General features: G+C 37.2%; 1 protein-coding gene across 5 annotated transcripts in view; it reads right to left on the reverse strand.

Annotated features, from left to right (window-relative positions):
• Window positions 1–16971, reverse strand: part of DLG5 (discs large MAGUK scaffold protein 5) — a 107100-nt gene that overhangs the window by 39085 nt on the left and 51044 nt on the right. For all 5 annotated transcript variants that reach the window (XM_050305286.1, XM_050305283.1, XM_050305282.1 and 2 more), the window contains exons 3-7: window positions 16195–16360; window positions 10817–10960; window positions 9090–9273; window positions 5300–5559; window positions 931–1243 (exon numbers count right to left, since the gene is read on the reverse strand). In XM_050305286.1, coding sequence (XP_050161243.1) covers window positions 931–1243; window positions 5300–5559; window positions 9090–9273; window positions 10817–10960; window positions 16195–16360 — 1067 coding nt within the window. The remainder of the gene's footprint in view (window positions 1–930; window positions 1244–5299; window positions 5560–9089; window positions 9274–10816; window positions 10961–16194; window positions 16361–16971) is intronic.

Raw genomic sequence — 16971 nt, forward strand, 5'->3', positions numbered from 1 at the left:
GTAGAAGCTAAATTACTGAGCTGACAATTACACCAGGCTGAAAATTATGAAGTCTTAAAACCAGAATTTAGTTATATTTAAAAGTTCTGATACCACATGTCACAATGCACATTATGTCCCTCAAAAATGACATTTATTTTAAAAAAAGCTCCATGACCTCATTATTTGTAAAGGGTATTTTGTTCAGATATAATGCTGTGAAAAGAGTAAAATGAGATTTATAGGCAATGGAATACATTGGCTTGTATCTGTTTCATGCTAAATTAAGTATTTGTAAACCAAAGAATCAAGTGAATGCATGTCAGCTGAAATGAAACCAAGCAGGAAATTGTGTTCTGGAAATTGTAACAGCATCATTCTAATATGGTTGTGATTTAAGCATTTCAAAAACATACTGCTGAAAAATACAAAGTTCTGCTTTCACAAATTTTAAGGCATGCCTGAATCCTAGAGAAAAATATTCAAAGTATCCTCTTTAACTTAAAGGCAGAAAGAGGGCAAATGAGTAAGAACATGCATGTAAGCACAGGCTTTGCATAAGTATTTGAAATTACTTGATCATGTACCGTCTTAAGCCACAGTAGACAGTATCCAGTGGTTCCTGCAGAGGTTAGAAGTTAAAAATAATGAATATTTAGAGTTATATTTTTACAGAGAGCATTACTTGAGAAGGCATAAAAGACTAACACAGCAACGAAAATTATCTATAATAAGCAGAACAGTATTAAAGCAAGTAAATACCAAATTTCAACTGGCAGGTATTCAAACATGGACGTTTGATAAATTGATAGTAAAAAGGACTGCTTTAGGAAATATCAGAACTTCTCCTTTGCAGTGCATTCCTATTTTCCATTAAGCATTTCTAATTCTAGCATCAACAATGCACACTCATTTCCCTTCCCCAAGAGGGAAGAAACAATAGGTTAGTACCTGTCTTAAAGCCTCCATCTCTTCACTGGCCACTCGCTTCTCAGAAGAAGTGTTCTTCAGTTTGGACTCTGCAAGCTCCAGTTCTGTTTGAAGCTTATCTACCTCTTTGATTACTTGATCTCTCTCACTCATTATGAGGCGGTATTCATTGAAAACTGAATCCCTTTCTTCCTTGTATTTTTCTGCATCCTTTGTAGCTTTCAGCTGCATTGTTTTGAACCTTGTCACCTCTGACTGTAATCGCTCCATCTCTCTCTGCAACTCTTTGTTTTGTGCTGTGGCGCTGCTTAGTTCCTGCTGTACTGATTCAAACCTAAAAACAAGTGGAAACACCAGTAAGACACTTGTTACTCATTTTCCTTTTTCATACATTAAGGATTTGGCTAGGTAACCAAAAGTAATCATTGGTAAAACACAACCACAGAGGACTTCTTACAAAATGTATTCTTGGTGCTGCAAAATAATCATTGCTTTACGAATATTAGTAAACCTTCAGGAACCATCAGGAAGAGAACCTCTTTAGGGAACTAAAACATAAAAATTATTAGAAACAATTTAACTATTAAAAGTAAATTTATTAAAAAATATTCTAAAAGGAACAAAAAACATTGCCATTATTTAATAGGTCAAGTTAAACAGTAATTTACTATTGAGGTCTGCTCATCTTAGAAGTTAATTCTTTCTCCCAACACACACTTAGGCACGTGGGAGGAAGGGCAACAAAGAGGGTTTATCATAAAAATGCACACAATGGAGATAAAACCAGGTAATTAAAAAAAAAAAATCAAACATTTCTGTTTGTTTTCATCCATAGGTAAAATTAATCTAGTAAAATTAAAATGCATAGTATGTTACAGTTTTATAAAATTACTTTAGATAGTTAACATAGACAAAAATGCATGTATTTTATCACTAGGAAGTACTGAAGTAGGGCGTGATCAAACAAGTTACATAAAATGTTTAATTACACTTAAAACCTTTTGGTTTTATATGGACTAAGCATTCTTAAAAGAGGTAAGAATATAATTCTATACACAAATTTGTAATTTGGTTTGACAAGAACTTCTCCTGAGAACAGTGTTTTACCAAAACTGGGCACTAAGATTGCCTTGCTTTTTTCTCCCAGAACTCACAGGTAAATGTCATTAATGAAAACACTGTAACAAACTTGATGGACTTGTAGGGTTATCCAAACTTCAGATGCACATGAACCTCTGGTAGACATTTTTCTCTCTCCCTCACAGATAGACTACCCTCCTTCCCCCCATGCTGTGTAAAAGTGCAGTTTCTTGTCTAATCCAGCATTTTGCCTGACCTTTTCTGAGAAAGAGCTGTAAACCAAATTTCAAATATTCCCTTGAAAACCTCAGTGTACTCAAAGCATTGCCATAGCTTTACCAAGGCCTCTGCCAATAGTTTCAAAACCATCACCCTGTTCTTTTCACAAAAGTCTTGAGTTTAAGAGGTCATCAGGCCGGCAGTACAGAAGACCTATCATATTACAATCTGGATTTAGTTTTCAGTACTGTAAGGATGAAGGTAAGAAGAATACACTAGGAGAGAAGAACAAGTACGTATCAGGAAATCTAAGAGACTATGACAAACCACCTCATTGCTATGTGAGAACCCATAGCACTGTTGCAAAGTATTTGGGGGTCAAATCAAGGACAACAGCAGGAAGATTCAATCAAGCAGGGAGGAGAACGGATTTAAGGCAATGTTTGCCAAGCAAAAATATATCACCAGTAAGGAACAAGGAAAAAAAAAGGCGGTGGGAGGCTGGTGGGGGAAATGGACTGGAAACCAACAAAACAACCAAACTAGTAAGGGTAAGTGAGCAGAGAGAGAAAGAAAATCTCCGTCATAGAAGGACATTTATATTAAATAGTGATAATTGAAGAAACCTGAAAGCAAAGTTCCATCTGAAACACCCTGGTCCAGCCTGACCTTGCATTGCCTCCTAGTGAGGAAATACAGATCCCATTTTCACAGATGCCTTCACTGTTGTGAATGGGTTACAAGTAGCAGGGTGGGATGGGTCAGTAGCAGTAAGCATGGGACTGCTGTGTTTAATCCAAGCACCATGGAGCCATTTGCTCACTCCCCCACCACAGGGATCAGAAAGAGAATCGGAAAGGTAAGAGTCAGAAAATTCACACGTGGAGATAAAAACAATTTACCAGGAAAAGCAAAAGCCATGCATGCAAGCAAAGCAAAACGGAATTAATTCTCCACTTCCCATGGGCAGGCAGGTGTTCAGCCATCCCCAGGAGTGCAACTGTTAACTTTGGAGGACAGAATCATCATTCCAAACATGTCCCCTCCTTCTTTCTTCCCTCCACATTATATGCTGAACATGATGTTATATGGTATGGAATATCCCTTTGGTCAGCTGAGGTCATCTGTCTGACTGTGTCTCCTCTCAACCTCCCATGCATCCCCCTCTCCTCACCAGCATGGCAGTGTGAAAAGTAGAAGAGGTCTTGGCTCTTTGTCGTTACTGCTCAGCAATAACAAAAACATCTCTGTTATCAACCCTGCATTCAGCACAAATCCAAAACACAGCCTCATGCCTGCCACTGCGAAGAAAAACTCCACCCCAGCCAAAACCAGCACAGTTGCTCCAGCTTATAAGGAGCAAATAATACTGAGAAGAACCCTAACCAGGACTACCTGCTTTGTCTTCAGTGCAGTTGCAAACTGCAGACAGATCTGAGTACTACAGCACACATTCAAAATGAAGTAGCACACGTGTAAGTTAAGATGTAGCATACAGGAATTAGCTATACCAGACACCTGGAAAAAGGCTGAAGACTTGTCTGATATTTTTTTTAAGACCAAAGATTATTCAAAATGAGACCTCAGCTATCATTGGAGTTCCTGCTCTCTTTAAAACCTACTTTGATAGTGTTTACAATGAGTATTAATTAAAAAATAGTGCTACAATTTATGACTCATTCATACTCAAATAGAAGTTTGTTAAATTGTTATATTCTGAAAAGTATACTTAATCTGAAATCTGATACGCATTTTACTTTTTTTTTCCAAAGAAATATGGTTTAGGTTATGAAGAAGGGTTATAAAAATAAGACAAATAAAGGTTTATATCAATACAAACAAACAAAAAAGAAGCTCAGACCCAAAGCCAACTGAATGAAAGTAAAAACATTTCTGAATGCTCGGTTATATAGTTGGATCACTGTTTCACAGGAACATGCATTATCTTTCATGGAATTCTTAAAACCAATCTCTGATCAGTATCAAGCAACAGCTTCCTCTCAAGAAGGAGACCTAAATCACAAGGCCATAACAGAAACATGTTGAGCTTCTGCAAGCACCAGCATGTTTGCAGTGTTTCACATGGTATATGTTAGGCTTTTCATCACTTTCAGGAATCCATGGCATTTCAATTACATAACTTCCTGTGTACACTATTATCTATGCTCAATCTCACCTTTTTGAAACACTGTAAGTCTATGAATGTGGAAAAACCATTTTTTGGCTTTGGTCTGTGGGAGTTGAGTATCACCCCTAACAGTCAATGAAAACATTCTTAACACACACTCCAATGCTCTCTGCAGTTCTTGTGTATACTGATGGTCTTCCTACCCCATATGGTTAAATGTGTAAGCTTGGTATCAAGAAGGAGCAGAGTAGAAAGGATAAGCATGGTATGAAAAAGTGTCTGTGTCCTCTTCTGGCACTTGCACTGCTCATAGCAGCACCTTCTCAGTGAAGCAAGACTCCCAAACACCTGTATCCAGTGAACTCTGCTCCCAGCTCGAAGCTCTGCCTCACAGTCCCTTACAGTCAGTAATTCTAATATCATGAAAAGTTAAGTTATGCTTGAGATCTGCATTTGCCAAACACCTTCTAGAAATTTTATTCTCTTCTTGACTTGCTTTTAACATTCAAATAAGGATATATATATATATATATATATAGGCATACCATGCATTAAGGAGTTTGTTTGGAATACTAAGTCTGAGGTTTAACAAAACTCTGGTTATATTTTACTCCTGTCTGTACAACTAAGACTAGATACACCTTGAAAAGCAGAGTATCCCTTTCTCACGTGAGCTAAACAATGGTTAAAAATTCCTCATACAATTCCAAAACCCAGGAAATCCTTTTCTCAAGAAAATGCACCATTTCTCCAAATAAACATCCCCATCACACCTTCTAGGACCTCCCAGATAATTTTATATAGAAACACATGCTTACTCATCACACCAAGATAACATACACTAAATTTCAGATAAGAGATTAGAAAGGTATTCGTGATTCCACCACAATGAAAATAAGATGTGACATTAGAATTGCTACTGACATCACAGAATACCTCAAAGGCATCAAAACTTGATTATACCTCCTGAGAGAGGATGAATATTGCTGCTGAAAATGAATGGCTGTGTCCCTTTGCTTCATTAACATGTCGATCTGCTTCTGCAGACGTCTGTTCTCCTCCTCAGCCTGTTCCAGACGGCTCAGATCCGTATTGTGGCTCGCAATCTTCTCATTGTACCGTTTCCTGAGGGCATCATAATCCTTCTTCACACCCTCCAGTTTGTCCATTGCTGTATCGTAAAGTTTATTTAGTATCTCTGATGATCCGTTTTGCTTCATAACCTTGAAAAAGTGCCAGAAGATCTATCAGTAACCTTTGGTTTTAATCAGTTCAATAAATATGATCTAAAATATATAGATAAGAAACAATATTAGAACAAAAATATATTAACCAGTTTTAGTAATCATTCTTTTTAATGACTAAGGAGAGACTGAACTGCTCTAAGTGCTAATGTTACTCTAAGCATTATACATCTGTTTTCTGTTAATTAGTTAAAAATCTGCTTTATCACAATTTGGAGTGTACAAGTTTATGTGAATCTCTCTCTAATGGTAATTGCTATGGACACCTACTAAACCCATGTTGTTTTCTAAGTACTTGTAGTTTTAACAAAAGGTAATCACTACTTGATGAACAAGATGATAGTAGTAATTTAGGAAATGCCCACGAGGTGGCATTCACGACCACCCTGGTTGCCTGTATTCTCCATGAACAAATTAAATAATTAAAACCTTTAAGAGAATCAACCTACCCAAAATATATACATGCAGGTATATTACTTGAATAGTCATACAATATTTCATCTGACAACTACCCATAGATGTTTGTGTTTCAAAAGCTATACATAAAATATGAACAGGAAGAGGAAAAATCCATTTAAATGTGAATAAAGCCTGACCTGAATCTTAGTTTCAAATTTATTTCCATCAACGTAGGAATCCTGTTGCAAATAGCAACAGTGATGACAAATGACCAGCAACAACAAAACAAAGCCCTAATGAGCTTCAGCAAATCTAGTCCTTGTTCATTCCCAAAAGGCAAAAATCAATTTCTTGAAATGAAGCCTTCTTTTTTTTATTCCTTTTTTCTTTTTTTTTTTTTTTTAATATATATTTATTTCTATGATCTTTTTTCTGGTTTTGTCTTTTAAATTGAAATCTGGCCCTGATGGAGCACTGGGAAGAAACAGGAATGCTATATATAGAGAGATGCCAATAATTATATAATGTTAACATTATCCTACAAAGGTATGTCCCTATCTGAAAATAAAAAGTATTAAAAAACTAGAAGGAAAAAGAGACAGAAAACATGAGCTATATAAAAAGTCAAACCAAATACAGAGCAGTTATTCTGTACAAATATGCACAAAGTGGCTCCTCATCTTCTTTTGTGTCTTACATTCAGAGCAAGGACCAGTTCCTGAATATGGAAGAACCTGGACGCTTGCAGATTAAAATGAAAGGAAAGCAAAAGCTATTGCCTGCTTTTCATTACCCACAGGTAGCAGATAACACCTGTCATTGTTAATAAACCCCTTTGCTACACAAGCAAGAAAAGTGAGACAAAGTTCTTCAGCCTGACACTGGTCTCCTTTAACTAACCAGGATATGTAAAAGTAGTGAGTTACTGTTCATAAAAGTGGCCCTGGAACAAGACTACACTTTGGCTATTTCTACATACATCCCAATCCTCAGTGGATACAGCAGCATAACCTGCACAGAGGTGGACAGTGATTAGGCAGTATGCTTCAGTGAACCATTTCAGATAAGCTAAACACATGGTAAACTGTAGGCATATGTAAAGTGTAAAAACATATTGATTTATACTCACTCAAGAAAGCCATTTTCCTGAACACACCACTTCCCAGAGCAGTTTGAGAACAGGTTTGAGAACTAATTATTTGAGAATCCAAACAGAAACAAACCACTCTTGCTGTCTAAAGTAGATATAGAATGTATTTATGTTTCAAACACACTAAATAATTAAGGAAAGAAGGACTGATATCCAAGAAACTGGATGGAATTCAACATAAACTTGCTAAGAGATTTGACAGAGGAAGACAGAAACACCAGCACAATAAAGAAGGTCCCCCATTCAAAATCCCAGTCAGGGAAAAAGTAAATAGTCCCAGCTGGTCCAAGGAAGACAGCCATGGCAACATGAGACTTCATATGTGAGCAGCAGAAACTTAAGCTGGTCAGCTGCTACGCAGCAAATCCATGACAATCCTACACAAAGAGTAATTTGATCAAAAGTTTTTGCTCTCTGAGGCCACCAAGATCTATTTTGTTATGGCCTGACAACGAAACAACACGTCAGAGGGATCAACACAGAGTTTGACTCATTCATATGAGAAGTGACATGGACAAGATAAGACTTTTGGTACTCCTTCCAGACAGCATGATTCACTCTGACAAGCTGAGAAATGGAGTTGCACAGCGTTCTCACTGAGTGTCACATCCATAGTTTTCTTTAAGGGTTTAATCATGACGTTGATGTGAGACTGAATTTCTTTAAATCAATATTGACAATGACACTTCAGCCTCCTGTCCTTCCATAGAATTTCGAACCTCAGGACAGATCCACAAAATACAATAGCCTTCTCTTGGAGTTTGTGCATCCCTTCTTTGCAGACTGGGAAACTGAGGCATAGAACAATTAAGTTATTTGCCCATGTTTACACAGCAAACCATTTCTGCTGTCTTGTGGGCCAAGCCACTAAACCATTTCACAGTAGAACTTGCAAGATAGTGTTAGAGGAATGGATAAAAATGAAGAACAAATCTTCACTCTCCTTTGCACTAGACCTCAAGCACATCCTAAAGTGCCATTCAGCACATCCAGCTTGCTTTGACCTTTGCCCCTCCTACCCTAGCAAATAATTATATTGGTTTGCATAGATTTTGCTTCTGAAGCCTAATGTTTGACTTGCAAGTTTGCCCTGTGAATCAGCCTACACACAGTCAACCAAGATACTCTGTTTAACCATTCCACATGTTACTGCAACAATTCTAACTAAATGATCAAACTTTTCTGCAGGTGAACAGTGTACCTGATAGGTCCAGTTACTCCATAGTATTACTACTGCTTTTTTATTTTCAGAATATGTGGAAAACACTGATCTGAAGACAGTCTGTGATATAAAGTTCTGAAATATATAATTCTTCGAGTCCTGAAAATTTTGTCTCTTTTTGTTACAAGTTCAAAAACAATCAACCTGCAGCTTTTTTCTAACTGAATAGCTCAGTCACTCCACTAACCTTTACAGTGTCATTAGAATAACAAAAAAAATCCCAAAACCAAAGTCCCCACACAGACAAAAAACCCCATCAAAATCAACGAATAATTCAAACCTCCAAAGGTTCTCAAAGCGACTGTCACTCTTTTTTTGTGATTCTTTCCAAAAAACAAACACAGCATGCAAGTTTAAAGCTCTCCCTGTCCCATAAAATACCCTAGGAAAATAGTAATCTTTTTAATGACTTTGCAGTTTCAAGTAAGGTTTTTCATGCCTCTCCACCTACTTTAAAAAAACATCATGCATATACAATCCTCATGTACACTTTTTCATCTCTGTATCAAAATTCCTTAATGCCACCTCATATTCTATATCCCTCACTCTTTATTCCATCTAGACACAGAAAATCAATTAGTATCCCACATGTCATTTTCTCCCCTAGTACTGTAAAACCCAAAGAAGATGTTTCAGAATTAGTAAGACATAAAAAGTAGCAACGCTGCACATTCAGATTTGTTTATCAAAGGAACCATCCATGATCCCTTCCAGCACACACCCCACAGCTGAGCTCACCTGCTGCTGCTGGCTGCGCAGGTCCGTTATCTCCTTCTGATCCTCATCGTGAAGTCTCTTCATTTCCTCACACGACTGCTGGAGGTGATTATGTTCTCGCACCAACTGCGTGTTTTTCCTCTTCAAGGTATCCATGTCCTCCTTCAGCTGTGACTGGTCACTCAGCAGCCGACTGTGCAATGTGCTGTCACGGCACACAAAAAGTGCTCTTAGAGGCCAACTTGCAAGGACAAAGTCCTGGACTAATTCATTTCAAGCATGAGTTTCCTACCAAGAAAGCAGGTCAAACTAACTCAGTTCTGCATATCTGTGTATTTCAAGCAGCAGGAAAAAAAAAAATCAGAAACAAACAGGAAAGTAAATATGAAAATATGCAAAAGTACACAGTACTCCTAAACTGCATCAGAAGAGATGATGGATTTATGCCACGCATCAATGTAATTTCATAGCCATTAAGAGCAGGCAGGCAAACAGAAAGGGCATAATATGAATGTAAGATGATCCTTGAGATAATAGGAATTATCCCACTAATCATCTCCACTTTCTCTCAGGTCCCTCAACAGAGCAGCAGTTAACCAAAAAACAGATGAGAAGTACAAAAATCTCCTTGTATGCTACTGGTTTAAAAAGAAACAAAATCCTCCAAGCTGTCCAAAAAAACACCACAAGCACCAAAAACACACTATGTATATTTCAACTACATTCAAGCAGGTAAAAAGTTGTGAAAGTTCTTCCAAACTTCACTATGCAAGCCAGAATTATTGAAAGAAATATGCTCTCACTTAAACAACTGAGAGCCACACAAGGAGGCTATCATTCAGATTAAAATTCCTGGTAGCAGTCAAAAATTTGACCAAATCACTGCTGGAAAAAAGCAAATCAGTCAATGTGTTTTATTACTGCAGATTAAAAAGAGTGACTTTGGAATACTGACAAGTATTTTTATTGTTGAAACAGCACAATTCTATTTGAACTCTCACACTTGCTGGTAAAATGTTAAAAATCTGTAATTATATATATTAAAAAAACCCTTACAAACACAGAGCAACGACTAGATCTAATCTGCATTCTAAGTTATTTTATATTCCTTCCTTATGAAGTTGAATACCAGTATGTCTGTACAGAATGACCCAAAGTATTAACAGAAGTTTCCTTAAATTAAAACAACCCATTAAAAAAAGCACCTTTTGACAAATTATATTCACACAATTAAGCACACATAATCTTTACATGTAGATTATTAATCTGCTGTTATTCAGATTTAATTGGAAATGGGAAATTCTTTGGAATGTTAACTCATTTTGTTTTTTTAAAAAAGCACAGGATTTTACAAATTACTAGAGAAGAAAATAACATTTGAATTTAACTGGTATTAAAACTTATATAAATTATCATGAGAGCTATCATAATCTACTAAAAGAGAGTAAGAAATAACATTCTCTCAGATTATATTCTGCTCTCTAGCCTGATAGTAAAATTACAAGACTTTTTAATCCCATCAGGACATTGGTGATTTCTACCTCAAATTCCTAAAAGTAAAACCAGCAGTTCATACTTTATCATTTCAAATGGGCCAAAAATGTTTTATCTGAAGCAGGCAAGCATTGATTTTGCAATAAAACTGGAAAAACAGAATTAAAAAAATTACTTGATGATCATGTTTTAATACTTTTTGGTCTAGTACAGACTGGTAAACTCTTACCTTGTACAGCTTTACTAATACTTACTGATAAAAATCTGCCTCTTTTGCTGCTTCTTCACACCTCTTTAGTGTCTTGGTGTGTTGATTCTGTAGAGACTGTAAGTCTGACATGGCCTTCATGCACTGAATCTTCAGCCTTTCATAATCATGATTTGGTTTTGGAGTAGGTCTAGAATGGAAAAAGAACATGAGATCAAACATCAGAAGAGAATGAAAATTTACTATCCAATAAAAAAGTACTATCACACAATTGTTGATGTTTAGGTTATATTATGCTTTAATTTAAATTCTGACCAGGTCACAAAAGGATGCAACCTCAAACAAAATGTCACTGACTTTAACCTCTACTTTTAGTTTTAAACTGAGATGTAACATCTAATAATGGGATCAGTTTGTTTCACTATCACTAACACAGCCAAAAATAGCACAGAGCATGCATGGAGCTCTCTTCTGAGCAGCAGTATTGTCACAGAATAGAACAGTCACTTGATACAAGAACAAGTCCATCTCTGCACACTCGGCTTTCCTGTGCCACCGTGTCCAACTCTCAGCAACAAAGCACAAAGCTGCAGTGAGAGTGGGGCATAAAAGAGGCTGCCAAAGTCAACTGGAGGTGCGTGGAAGCCTGGGCTAGAAAAGGCTTCTCATATAAGGAGTAGCTGGAAGACCTTGTCTATAGCTCCCTAGGAAAATCAGTGAGGGTTGGGAGAAAGACTTCCAATGGGACACCAAACCTGTATATCTGTGCTGGCAGAATTTGACCTGTTTGACTAATTACGCATTGAATTTAAATAATTTGACCAAGTCATTGTGCTGAATTACATCCTTGATTGTGTGTTACCATGTTCTTTTAAACTATTATAAAGGATTGAGGAAACACGTCAGAATCTGCCTCACATTTCCATAGGATAATCCAAATTTTGCAAAATAATTATTAGGAAACTCCAATACAACATAATCTCCAACAAGCAATTTTCAGTAAACAAAAAAATCAAAGCCAAAGTCAGTCAAAAGAAAAGTTTTGACTTAAATTTCTTTTAGTGTATCAGGATGACTGGCTGAGGAGAAATCTTCTAAAATCATCTTCCTTGTCAAGCAATTGACCAACACAGATTATGTCTACTATGTGTGGTACTTATACATGATATCTTTATTTGCAGACTAGAATCGATTAGATTTGCCTTCTTGTTTTGAAGCACTAAGCTTCTAAGAGGCTCTTAATTGAACTGTTCCTCCTCTATACAGTCACAGAACTTTTGCACCATTAAATTTTCTAGCTGCAAAATGGAGCTTCTGACAGCTGTCCCTGTGTCACCTCCTGGGTCTCTTCTAACACCACAGGCAACGAAAAAAAAAAACCCAATGAACCACCAAAAAAGAAAACCAAAGCCTCCATAAGGAAACAATTGCTTTCTAATTTAACTCTGCTTATTCTTGTATCATATTTGCTCCACTGCTGCACAGATCATTCTTCCTCCCTCCCACCTCACACTCTCCCAAATGGTTTCTCTGTAAGCACAGCCTGAAAAGCAATCAGAATTTTCTGTACTTCATACAAAAAAACAGCAGCGTGGATTCTGGAACTGAAATGCAGCTGGCAATTCAATCAAAATGAAAATTGTTTTGCACTATTTCAGTGGTGAGAATCGTTAAAAAAAAGAAAGAAAAATGCCAGCCACATCTGGTTCACAGACTTTGAGGGGGAGTGTGTTTGATATGAGGTACTTTTTGGCAACTCAGTTGCATCTGGCTTGCTAAGTAGTGAGATCTTCAATTGCAATTCCTCTTTTTCTCCTTTCTCCAGAGAAGTGCTTTTGGGGAAAACAAAACAAAAAACCCTTCCTTGACTGATAAACCATTAAAAGCCAAAATCATATAAAGTAACCAAATGTTCAAGTCATATCCACAGGGATTTTTTAGGGTATTTTTAAATTCATTGCTTAGGGGTGCCAAGAGAAATAGTATGTTACTCATAAAGCACTGCAGACATTACTGCAACTACTGCAAGTGTTATTCTTTTAAAATACAAACCTAGTTAGCATAAATTAAACTCAATTTGAAATGTTCACACCCTTGACAGAATCACTAAACCCCCAAGTATTGATTTAAATTAGACCTTAGGGTGAAGTTACTGAGAGTAGACACCATCTGTCCACCACAGTCCTTAAATGACAACATTAATTGCAGTACAGTTTAACTCTCAGTCGTAGCATTAAGCTTATTGAGACCCATTAACACATGTTCATATTAAACTATTAGGTCAGCCTGAAAGCTATGGTGAAACTTGTTCTACAAGTGTAACATTCATCAGGTGTATTTCACATATTGCTGAAGTAACACCTTTAATAATGCTGAAGCATTATTAAAACAACACAACAACAAGACCACTACAAAAAAAACCCCAAACCAAACCAAAATAAAGCCCCCCAAACAAAAACAAACAAACAAAAAAATCCCCAGATTAAAAAAACCCAACACATCACCTATAAACATGGAGACTATGTAGGTAACTACACAAGTTAGTCAAACTACAAAATGAGGAAGGACCAACAATGCCATCAAGAACATCCTCCATTCTGCCTCATCTACATAAAATAAAAACCACATGGATATCCAAGGCCTTATCTTCCCCAGTGCTGTTCCAGGGCTTTATGTCTCAGCAAGAAAAACAGGAATACAAAAATGAGGAATACTGGTCAGAAGTCAAAAATCCAAACTGTTGCAACAAAACAGTCCATTCAAGTACACGTAGTCTTGTTTAGGCAAGACCACCACAGTTTTATGCTAAAATGCCCCACAAAATACAGAAAATTATTATTTCAATAAAGGAGAGATATCAGTTACTATTTTGGAAGCACTTGTTCAAATATTAACAAAATTTAAAATGCTAGGGTCAAAGGTCCAACTGTTTTCCTGATATTCATGTGAGAAGTCTAAAAATCCTTTGTGCTACAGTAGAATTACCCTGACCATAAATCAAGGCCACAGTGAGTCTGACATTTACATATATCTAATGCTGACATAAAAGCTAATGCCAACCACAGCTCCAATTTTGTGGGCAATGCCTACCTAACTACTTGCAAGTGTTATCATTTACTATTGCAATTCCAACAACAATTACAGATGACACACAAAACAGCCTCTTCTCAAAGATAGATTTCAGGGGTTTTATTTGTGTTGCAGCTCTCTTCTATTACTACTACGTAAGTAATAATAGCAAGTTTAAGTGTCTGAAGTGCAGCTTGAGCATACTAAATTATCTGGTCAGATCTCCGTTTAATCACCACCACACATGCTCACATACATGTCAATCCACAAGCACAGCATGAGCAATCCTACTCCTGCCCAGAAGGATGGCACACGGTCTGATGCAGCGCTTCTCAATCCACTGCTGTGGTTCCTCTTCCACTGCTCTAGACTTAGTCAACATGTGCTTTGGAAAACAGCCCTCGGTTTTGCAATGCCAACCGTCACAGCCAGCACAGCCCAGACTACCAATGTGGTGGGAGCTGCAACTGTTTTGAAGCACGCCAACGTGATGTGTCAAGCTTTGCCTCTGCACCACCTGTGTTTGGCACAGCCATAGTTAAAGCAGCACACATAGCCAGGAAAATAAAGCCTGAGTAGTAAAAGTCACCACCTACATAATGATCTCTCAGCTTTCACACTTCAGCATTAACAGTTTGCCACGTCTGGGTTTTGACTCCTGGAGATTGAAGATTAGTTTTATACGAGGAAAGAATGTGAAACAAAGTAAAACAAATACCAGCAAGTTTTAAAAACCATAGATGTGTATGGGGATGGGAGGAACAGTTGCTTTTACACTGAAGAAAAAAAATGTCAACTAATAATCTTCATTCATTTCCCACTCTTCAAATATCTGATTGTTTGGAAGACAGCATTCTCAATCTAACTAGTGTCCAAGGACTACAAATACCATGTTCATTTTGATGAGTTGTTCTTGAAGCTGTAAACATTTATGTTTTCTACAACATAGAAATCCTACACTGAAAGCAAAAGATTGAAAAGAAAGAGAAAACTAGGGCAGTCCAGAGGACAGCTCATCAGAACTTTATTAATAGTATCCTGGATTATGCAGAAGATTATTGTGAGCTATAAAATCCTCAATGCCTAAGCTCTAGTAACTTCAAAGAAGAAATCCCTCAGTGTAAGTAAGTAACTGGAAGCTATGCAAAAGATGTTGACATTTGACAATCTTTTCCTCTCCCATCTCCACAATGCTTTGAGACGGTTAGACAGAAGACGACGCTCTTAAAGCAGCCCTCAGAACTCATGGAGGGAGAAAGGGGGCATTAAGATGAGTAGCTATGGAGTTAATAAAAGGTCTAGATTCTCCCAATTCCAGTTCACTGAGTCAAATCTTGACCTCATCTCATACAGACAAAAAATTTAATTAACTGCTTGACCACATACAGATAGAGCTGATTGAGTAACAAACAACAATAATAAAACACTCAAGTTCAGAGAAGCTATGCATCGTGATACCACCTCCCAGAAAATCTGTTCTTTGCTCTTATTTCAGATTCAGTGACAGACAATTTTTTTCCAAGGTTTAAATATACTCATACATGTGCTTACTGCAGGCAAAAAGTACCTACCAAAAAGTACTCAGTGTACATATTCACATATAAACATTAGCAGATCTATAACCCTCTAAAATAAATTAATTCTACTTTCTACCCAATAAAACCCTTATTTACAATTAACTCATACTCTGAGTACTGTCTTCCTCCTAACATGTCAACTCTCAAATTAGAATGAGCTATATATGACTGCTGGCCATTAACTGAAGATGTTATTTTAATTTGGTATCACCCACAACTTCTCAGTGGAGGAGAGGTCATTACCCTCAATGTATTTCTGCTACACAGTTCCCCAATATATGTATACCAGAAAGCTTATCTTCTAAAAAACACTTAGTCTACTCAACAGAAATCCAAACCTCTCTCTCCTTGCTGCAGAAGCTCAGGAATAGCTGATATTTTTCTCCTCTCCTCATTTCTGTTCTCCAGCCAAGTATTCAGAGCTATTTCCCTTTCTTCTCTCTTGCTTTCAAAACACCAAATGCTTCAGTCACTGTCTTCTTTCTCTTCCCACAACAAAACCCAGGAAGCCTAAACAACTTGTTTGCTTTCTTCTCTCAACAGAGATGAAACCTAGTCCCCTCACTCCCACAGAAAAATTGCTGGACAAAAGTGAGAGTAGGCATTTAACAGGCAGCTCTGAAACATCAATGTCTGAAACACACCCATCACCAGGATGCAAGTAGATTACAAGCAACATAATGCAAGCTCCTTAATGCTTTACAGGCAAGTACAAGTCAAGACACTTGAAAACAGTACTGAGAACTGAATCCAAATGTCACATTTCCTTTCTGTTTACCTGCAGTCATCGAAGGTGGACCCAGGAGATGAAAGTGCAAGTTGTTTGCGCAGCTCATCCCTCTCTCGAGTTACCTGACGGAGCTGATACAATATCGTCTCCAGCTTCTCACTCATCTGTCTCGTGTCTGTTACAGGTGGTGGAGATGATGCTTTACCGGTCGTACCTGACAAAGAGATAAGTACATGGCAACTGAGAGAACTCCTCAAAAGAGCAATACAACTTCACTTAAGAAGTAATTTAAAAAATCCTGTATTTTTGGTTGCAGAATCCTGTTCAAAAATGAAACACGTAATGGAAGCTTTCATGATTGAGTTGACAAAAGAGTATTTCCAGTCAGATTCCATGCTAGCAGAAAAGCCCTGTGTTGCAAGTTAAGTTTGCATGAGTAGGTTCATTGCTCACTCATGAACTTACAAGTTGCCTAAAAGGCAAAGCAAGTTTGCAGCAACAATTGCTAAGACCTCAGGAACCACCATAGTGACACAAGTCATAGCTAAAGACATTATTTCCAATAAAGAACCATGTCCATGCTTCTGAAAATAAAAATAAAAAAAAACAAAACTAAAAAACCAGCAACAGCAGAGAAACTGCTACAGCACAGGGGCTCTTTTGCTCTTCTTTTATCTAGCAACATAGACATACTACTCTGTTGTGTGGTACAGTCAGTATTTATTTTTAGTGCAATTCTGTGCTTTCACAGGTCACAATTTTTCAGTCTGGTACATGAAGTTAAAGATTTGACTTGCCAACAAGTCGTGAAAAATGGGCTTATTT

The sequence above is a fragment of the Myiozetetes cayanensis genome, unplaced genomic scaffold, assembly GCF_022539395.1.
Source record: "Myiozetetes cayanensis isolate MyiCay16 unplaced genomic scaffold, myiCay2020 scf10, whole genome shotgun sequence".
Taxonomy (NCBI): domain Eukaryota; kingdom Metazoa; phylum Chordata; class Aves; order Passeriformes; family Tyrannidae; genus Myiozetetes; species Myiozetetes cayanensis.